The sequence below is a fragment of the Elephantulus edwardii genome, unplaced genomic scaffold (assembly GCF_000299155.1).
Source record: "Elephantulus edwardii isolate Elephantulus edwardi_28Jun2011 unplaced genomic scaffold, EleEdw1.0 scaffold00168, whole genome shotgun sequence".
NCBI classification, from domain to species: domain Eukaryota; kingdom Metazoa; phylum Chordata; class Mammalia; order Macroscelidea; family Macroscelididae; genus Elephantulus; species Elephantulus edwardii.
In genome coordinates, this window is record NW_006399918.1 from 2881040 (window position 1) to 2890121 (window position 9082).

The 9082-nt window shown below is 38.0% G+C and overlaps 1 protein-coding gene across 1 annotated transcript; it reads right to left on the minus strand.

Annotated features, from left to right (window-relative positions):
• Window positions 1-1967: 1967 nt before the first annotated feature.
• On the minus strand, window positions 1968-6794 carry LOC102868023 (olfactory receptor 6N2-like). Its single transcript, XM_006895519.1, has 2 exons — window positions 6728-6794; window positions 1968-2917 (listed from the first exon to the last, which is right to left on the minus strand). Exons 1-2 carry the CDS (start codon window positions 6792-6794, stop codon window positions 1968-1970), a joined length of 1017 nt encoding a protein of 338 aa, XP_006895581.1.
• Window positions 6795-9082: the final 2288 nt, after the last annotated feature.

The window sequence follows — 9082 nt, forward strand, 5'->3', positions numbered from 1 at the left end:
ACCATAGCCAAGATGACTGACTTGGGAAAGAGGTCAATGTTACTGTGTTTTACCACCCACACTTTTTTCTTCCTAATGAAATATATATAAAAAAATAATATAAAGTCCTCCCTACCTAGAACTAAAGGAAAACCAAAACGTTATCATAAAAACAAATGCAACATAAAGCCAACACTGATATTCAGTTGAGCTTCCTCACATAATTGCAAATACTGAAAATCTTTACGAAAGCAAACTGCCATCTCTCTCTCTCCAGTTAAATGACTAGTAAGTTTTTCAACCATTGGTCTATCAGTTAACAACTGGGTATTTACCAACTCTGTTCCCAGAACTCTAAAAACAGCAATAAAAAATTGTTTTGGACTCTTTTTTTTTTTCACTTATCAGGACTTTACACCATTGCAAATGTATGTCCACTAAAACGAAAAAAAGTCTATTTTATGGCATTAATATTATCTCTTGTTGCTATGCATATATGCCTGTGTGCGTGAAAGAGAGAAATAAAACTTCAAAACAAAACTGTACTCTTTGATAAGAGAAATGTCTTCATTTTTATATCTGTGATTTGTGTATGGAACCACTTTTGAAATCAAGGGATTCCATAAAGGAAACTTCTTGGTGGAATAATTTACATTTCAAATTCAAATAGCCACACATTTTATAAGTCACCTAAATCCTCAATATATTCAATAACATCATAATGAAACTTTTATTCTTTCTTCTCAGAAAATAAATTCTCAGTTCCTTCTTGGAATGTTCTCTCATTTCCAGATCTCAACTCCACATTCACCATGACTTCACTTCTTATTGCTCACCAATTAACACATGAATGTTTACTAAGATAAACCTTTCCTCTCTCTTTTTTATTAGTTTTAATGAAAATTTACAGAGACTTTGGATATCAATTGTTACATTGGTGCACTTTTCTCCACCCCTCCCCCATCCAGTACTCTTCTCTTTGAAAAGTAAAAGAAAATTTCCCCCATTGTTTTACATTCCCTCCCCTCGGGTCCACTCCACTATGCAGCCTTCCTTCTGGACTCTTGTCATGACAATAATACCTAATCACATATCCCTTTTAAACAGTTTTCTCCCTCATCTGTTTCAATGCAGTATACATTATCTCATCTTTCTCAGTTTCCCCCCAACCCCGATGTCAGTCCTGTTTTACAACAGTGGCACTATGCAGTATTTGTCCCTCTGTGACTGAGATATTTCATTCAGCATAGCGTCCTCCAGGGTCACCCATTTTGAATAATATTGCATGAGTTCTTTGTTTTTCAATGAAGCATAGTATTCCATTGTGTGAATATACCACAGCTTCTCTATCCATTCGTTTGTTGATGGGCACTTGGGTTGTTTCCAAGTCCTTGCTATCATGAATAAAGTCACGATAAACATGGTGTGCATGTATCTTCTTGGGTGGCAGTTGTGGTCTCTTTGGGGTGTATTCCCAGTAGTGGAATTGTTGGGTCAAATGGTATTCCTATTTGCAACTTTTTGAGAAAGCACCACACTGCCTTCTACATTGTTTGCACCATTTTACACTTCCACCAACAGTGAATAAGGGTTCCAGTCTCTCCACAACCTCGCCAGCATTTGTTGCTTGCTGTTCTGTTAAATTTTGCTATTCTTACTGGGGTGATATGATACCTCATAGTTGTTTTGTCCTCTGTCTTTTTTAACCAACTCCATTTTACTATCTTCTCAAGCTTGCTATAGGCATCCAATCTTGAATCCACAGACTCTGTTTCTTGCCTAGTTTCTCAGACATGATATTTCCTCTCCTTTTCTATTGCCCAATTTGTCCAAATCAAAAGGGCTCAGGTAATTTCAGTTAATATCTTCAGGATGTTTGAGAAATTTATATTATTTGAGAAAGTTATGTTGAGATTAAGTGATTGTTGGTTTGGTTTTTTTGGTTTTTTTTTCATTTATGAATTGATGGTTTCTGTAACTACCAATCCTTAGCATCCCTTTAACACAGCCCTAATCCTCTGGGTGACTCTCCTCACAGCCTCTTTCACCTCCTTGTTACGAAGGGTGTAGATAATAGGGTTGAGGAAGGGGGTAAACAGAGAGTACACCAAGGTAAGATGCTTGTCCATGCCTTCAGCTCGGATCCCAGGTGGCCCCACATAAACAATGAAAGCTGAGCCAAAGAAGAGTGTCACTACAGTTATATGAGAGGAGCAGGTGGAGAAAGCCTTGGCACGGCTGGAAGCTGAGGGAAGCTTCACCACAGCCCTCAGGATGCCCCCATAGAGACTCAAGATGACCACAAGATTGCATGCATTGATCAGTCCAATCACTACAATATGGACCCGAGCATGCCAACTTGTGTCAATACATGCCAGTTGCATCAGTGGTGCCAAATCACAAAAGTAGTGAGCCACCTCCTTGAAACAGAAGGGAAGAGTGGCTGTGAGGCTGGCTGGCACAACTGCTGCTGAGAAACCAGCCACCCAACTGGCCCCTGCTAGCCTTACCTGTACCTTTCTGCTCATGAGCGCATGGTAGTGGAGTGGGCGGCAGATGGCCAGGTAGCGGTCCAGTGCCATGACACCCAGCAGGTAGCACTCAGTCATGCCCAAGGAGTGGAAGACATACAACTGGATGAAGCAGACAGCAGATGGTATGATGGAAAGTCCATGGAGCAAAGTATGCAATAATGTGATCACCGTGGTGCTGACATACCAGAGCTCCAAGAAGGAAAGGACACTGATGAAGAAGTACATGGGTGTGGACAGTCCAGAATCGGCTTGAACCAGCACAATGATGAACAGGTTTCCTGCCAGTGTGAGGAGATAGAAACCTAGGGTCCCCATGAAGGCAAGAGCTTGTAATGTCCCAGTGGTAGTGAAACCAGAAAGGATGAAATGTTGGGTCCAAGTGTAGTTGGCATGATCCAGCATTTCTAGAAAGAAAGGATAAAGAGATTTACTGCTTCAGGCTTCTTTCTGGTTTGAAAAATTTCCCAAGAGCAAATGTGTAGAAAATATGAGCTTCAAAGTCCTTTTACACATTGTCTTACTGTGATAATGCAGCTGTAAAAGAAATGTCCTAAGTGGTTCATTTTTAGCACAGAGCAATTTCTTAGAAACTGGAGATTTCCACCAGGGGTGCTGGTTTTAGTGGAAAGATTTGTTTCTCCATCATATCTGGAGCGATAGCTTCTTGTTTGCCAAAGTTGTCACCACTGAGAGATTTTCATGTAGTTTGGCATCTCCCTTAATCTATCTTTGTAGTTTGCTTTTTATATCTTTTGTATTTCAAAAGAGATTCACTCAAAATATGCACATTTTCATGGTTAGATCAAGGGGGATGAAAGAAATGGGAAGAATCTGGCAGGGATCTGAAAAGATTAGGTAATGATGGGCAGGGTCCAATGGTAATTTATAAAACATAATGCATGGGAATGATTGTGTGAAACAACAACATCAAAAAATATTTAGGTGGTGAAAAGAAGCAGAAAAGGAGCTGGAGATAGAATGTTAGAATTGTGCACAAATACTTATTCATTGCAAATATATTTTATAAGAAACATAAATGCAGGATATACACATGGATTTCATCTAATGGTATGCATAGGAATCAGAGCTATAACATCTGTTGAAAAAAATTGCTGAAGAAGCTCAATATCAATGTGAAAACTAGGCTGATTTGAACAGACCATCAACCTCTCATATTCAAGTTAAAGCTGAAGCTAAGGAAAATTATATCAAATTCATGGGAACCAACATTTGACCTTGAGTTTATCCCACCTGAATTTCAAAACCATCTCAGGAATATGTTTGAGACCTTGAACACTAATGAACGAAGATAGGACTAGCAGTGGGAGGATATCAAGAATATCATGCAGGAAGAATGCAAAAGTTCATTACAAAGACAGAGGAGGAAGAAAAGATCGAGATGGATGTCAGAAGAGACTCTGAATATTGCACCAGAACAATGAGAAGTCAAAGTAAAGGGAAGAAATCAAGATATGAAGGAGCTGAGCAGAAGATTTCAAAGGGCAGCACAGGAAGAAAAAGTAAGGTATTATAATGAAATGTGCAAAGAGCTGGAGTCAGAAAATCAAAGGGGCTGAACTAGCTTGGCATTTCTTAAGCTGAAGGAACTGATGAACAAATTCAAGCCTCTAGTTGCAATATTTAAGGATGTGTTAGATAGAACATTAAATGATCCAGGAAGCATTAAAAGAAGATAGAAAATGTATACAGAGTCTTTATACCAAAAGGAATTGACAGACACAGAAGAATTTCAGGAAACATTGTTATGAGCAAGAGCCAGTGGTGATGAAGGAAGAAGTTTCTCTAAAAGAATTGACAAAAAACAAGACCCCAGGAATTGATAGAATACCAATTGACATATTTCAACAAACACACTGTACCTTAGATGTGCTCACCACGTTGTGCCAAGAAATCTGCAGGACAATCACCTGGCCAACTGACTGGAAGAGATCTATAATTGTTCCCATTCCAAGGAAAGGTGATCTGACAAATGCAGAAGTTATTGTACAATATCATTGATATCACATGAAAGCAAGATTCTGCTGAAGATTACCCAAAAGTGACTAGAACAACACAATAACAGAAAACTCCCTGAAGTTCAGGTTGGGTTTAGAAGAGGTCATGGTACTAGTTAGTGATAGTATAGCTAGTGTTAGATGGATCTTTGCTGAAAGCAGGAAGTACCAGAGGAATGTATATCTGTGTTTCATTGACTATACATTGTGATTGGATCACAACAAACTATGGCTGACTCTGGGAAGCATGGGAATCCAGAACACTGACTGTGCTTATGCAAAACCTATACTTGGACCAGGAGGTAGTCATTAGAAGAGAGGAAAAAAAAAGACTGCATAGTTGAAAATTGGGAAGGGTGTATGCCAGGGATGTGTCCTATCTCCATACCTTTTCAATCTATATGCAGAACTCTATGAGAACTCTTGAGGCTGAAATCCATGAGAAAAAATGTAACATTATGATTGGAGGAAGACTCATCAAAAATATGCATTATACAGATGACACAACCCTGCTTGCTGAAATTGAGGAGAACCAGAAGCACTGGTTCAGAAGGTCAAGGACTGCAGCCTTCAATAATGATTGAAGTTCAACATCAAGAAAATAAAGATTCTCACCACTGGGCCAACTTTGTAGCATCATGATAGATGATGAAGAGATTGAGATTATTAACAGCTTTAGTCTGTTTGGCTCCACAATCAACACTCTTGGTACTAGAAGCCAGGAAATTAAAATATTAATTTCACTGGGAAAGTCTCCTGTCAGAGACCTCTCCAAAGTACTGAAGAGCCACAATGTCAGTCTGGAGACTAAGGTATGCCTGATACAGGCTACAGTCTCTGCAATTAACTTGCTATGCATCAGAAAGCTGGACAATGACTAGGGATGACAGAGGAGAATTGATGCCTTTGAGTTGTGGTGCTGGAGAAGAGTATTGAATATAACGTGGATGGCTATAACAAACAAGTTCATCCTAGAGAGCGTGATACCAGACTGCTCCTTGGAGGAAAGTATTCTGAAGTTTCATCTGACGTACTTTGGACATCTTGCAATGTGAGACGAGTCATTCGAGAGAGACGTCATGCTTGGGAAGGTGGAGGGACAGACAAGAGAGGAAGACTCTCAGTGAGATGGATTGACTCAGTGACCGAGGTAATGTGGGTAGGTATGTCAGAGACAATAAGATTAACACAGGATAGAGCAGGGATTAGAGATGTCATACATAGGGTCGCTATGAGTCGCATATGAGTCATTGGTACGTAACAACAACAAAATAAAAAAATATACTTTATGCTCTTCCTGCTTCATTAATTTAACAACAACAACAACAACAAAAAAAAGCAACCCAACTCTCTCCCAAATAAAATAGTAACTACAGAGGTTAGGCTTTATAGCATACAATTCTGGAAACTCAATTCAATCCATAACACTTATTCCAAATGGACTCCTCTCAATTGTAAAAGAGGAAGTAAAGATGAATAAATAGGTAGACATTTTTCTAATATCATAGTATGATTACCAAGTCAGAGTGGATCCCAGTTTTACTGAATACTTACTGTACAAACTTGGTATTAGAGTTGCAGGCACTGGTATTACATCCTACAAACCCTACCAGAAAAGATAGAAATATAAAAATTTTCAAACTTATCTCTGTTACAATTTTCAATGAAATGTCCCATAATTCTTTAAAGAAGCAATTCTGTCCCCAACTACCAGCTGTGCTGACCTGTGGAGTTGCAAAGCACATAATTTCCAAGAAGTTATCCTTGAGGTGACTCTTGGAAGTCTTTTTAGAGTCTAAGGAAGGTCTTGGTAAGGACTGAAGGAAGAAGATCTGAGTAAAGGAGACATGTGGAGATTCTGGTCACAGTCCTCAAATGCTCAGAACAGTAGATTCTGATGAAGAATTTGTGAATAAATAATAGGACCCTTAAGAAAGAATCCCAAAGAAAATATGCATCAAATATTCCCAAAAGAAAAAAATTGGGTAAGTCAGTCCCCCTGTGATGTTTACCTAGAAGTTGTTATAGGATGAAAGAAAGATCATCCTCTGTAAGAATTGATTTGATTTAAAGAGTTGTGCTTCTTAAAGCCCTAGTAGTCTCTAGTACACTAAAATCACTGGAGAATATTTATCAGGTAGCAAGCAGTAAGTAAGCAGAACCTCGAGAGTTCTTCTTTCACATTACAAGTGTACTAACCTGGTAAAGGGATCAAAACCTTCTTCACGTTCTCTGCAACAAATATTATTTCTACTGCATCATTCATGCTCCTTACTCATTTTAATTATATTGGAATTTTTAGCTTTCTCCTAAAAGTGCTTTCTAGATCCAAGATACTTCTCTACTTATACTTCATACTGCTGGAAATGACAGCTTTCCAGAGACTTCTTTACTATTCTCTAGGGCTACCACGTGTAACTAGCTCTCAACATGAGGGCCTCTGGGACAAAAGATTAATGCACAAGAAAGTGTAGTAGATCATCTCTATTTCTTGAATGGCTTTCCTCAGCTTTGTAGCCTCATTGCTGGGCTCTGGAATGCAATCCTAGAATTGTTGCTCCTGCCTGGATTACTAGAGGATTTCAATAATGAAAGAAGTTCCATCACACATAGTTTTCTGCATACTTGCTGAAATAACACAATGGTGTTGTTATATACTATTAAGCTGAAACTAACTCAGAGCTGACATTGCAGCAAATTTACATAAATAGTTAATCTTACAGTAGAAGAATGACCATCTTTCTTTCCCAGCGCAGCTGGTGGATTTGAACTGTAAGTCTTTGGGTTGGCAGTGCAACTAAGTCAACAGACACAATATCATCTGTCACTAAATCACTAGACTAAATATTGCGTCTAATTTTATCTTAACCTCTTCTTTCAAGATTTTCCGTCCAACTTCTTCTTACAATTTCTACTAAACTCACTACTCAAGGAATGTAATTAATATGGCCCTACCAGGATTTCAGTCTGTTCTGAACATCTTCTCTTCCATTATTGTCACTTCTATCTCAATCTTCACCATATTCACTATTATGTAAATGATGATTCAACTATTGTTTATTGAATGCACGTTTCTTCCATGGATCCCTTTTGTTGTTGTTGTTGTTGTTGTTGGGTGCCACAGAATCAACTCCAAGTCATAGCAGCTCTGGATACAGCAGTTGGAAGCCTTGTCCTGTCCTTTACCAGCCTTAAAATCTCTGCTGTTCTCATTGTTAAATTGTTATGGCAATTGAGCTTGTTGAGGGTCTTCCTCTCCTTCTCTGACCTTTCCAAACATGTGTACCTTTTTTTAGGTCCTTTCCTGTTAACAGAACTAAATTATTTGAGACCAAGTCTCACTATCCTTTCCTCTAAGAAGCATTCTGGCTGCACTTTTTCCATGACAAGTTTCTTGGGGTTTTTTGAAGTCCATGGTATATTTAAAGCTATTTGGCCACACTTCAAAAGAATCTATTTTCTTTTTTGGGAATAAGTTCTTCTTCAGCATTCCTTATTCACTGTCCAATTTGCACATATGAATCAAGTGGCAATACCATGGCTTCGACTAGGCAGACTTTAATCCAGTTGTATTTTTGTTTTCTTGATGTTGCAGTGTAATCCATACCAAAGGCTTTACTCTTATTCAGTAAGTGCTTCAAGTCTACCTTCTGTAAACAAGGATGTGTCATTCATTTTACAAAGCAGATTTTTGCTGAGTGTTCCTCCATTTCTGATGCCACATTCTTCATATAGTCCGTATCTTTACTTATTGCTGAGCATAAAACCTGAATATGTATAGTTAAAGAATACAACTGTAACAAATGTTTTCCTTTTGTTTTGTTTGCAAAACTGCTGGTTCCAAATGAGCACAATCAAATGTTCTGGAATTCACATTCTTCTCAATGTAATCAGTAGCTTACTATAATCCACACAGTTGAATGCCCTTACAATGTTTATGAAACACAAGTCTTTCTGGGATTCTTTACTATCAAGTCAAGATCATCAGCAATGATATCCTTCATTCCATTACCTCTCCTGAATCCATATTGAATTTCTGGAAGTTTCCTATAAATGAAAACCCAAATATGACCTTCAGTTTAATCTGACCTGAATTTTAAAACTATCTCAAGAACAGATATGAGGAATTGGACACTATGATCAAAGACTAGATGAGTTGTGGGATGACATCAAATACTTCATTCTTCAATAAAGCAAAATGTTATTATAAAGACAGGTATGAAAGAAAAGGCTGAAATGAGTGTCAGAAGAGACTAAAAATTACACTAGAGTCAAAAGGCAAAACAAGAGAGAATTCAGCCACTTTTTCATAATCTCCATCAGATATTATTGAATATAATATTACTGACACTGTTTGATAATTTCTCCATTCTGTTAGGTGACCTTTTTATTAAATGGGTGCAGATTTAAATATCTTCCTGCCATTTGGTCAGATAGCTGTTTTCCAAATTTGCAGAACTGCATCTGTGTGCTAAAACACCTCATTTAGTATTTTATCCATTTCTAGAGCACTGTTTTTTTAGTTTTGTTGTTGTTCTTTTTTTTTTTTAATAT

Bases quoted from the DNA above. Each gene is read 5' to 3' on its own strand.
- LOC102868023 (XM_006895519.1), bottom strand. From the start codon at position 6,794: ATGAATGATGCAGTAGAAATAATATTTGTTGCAGAGAACGTGAAGAAG. The intron at 2,918-6,727 runs GTTAGTACACTT...CTTTCTTTCTAG, and splicing joins GGTTTTGATCCCTTTACCAG to AAATGCTGGATCATGCCAAC.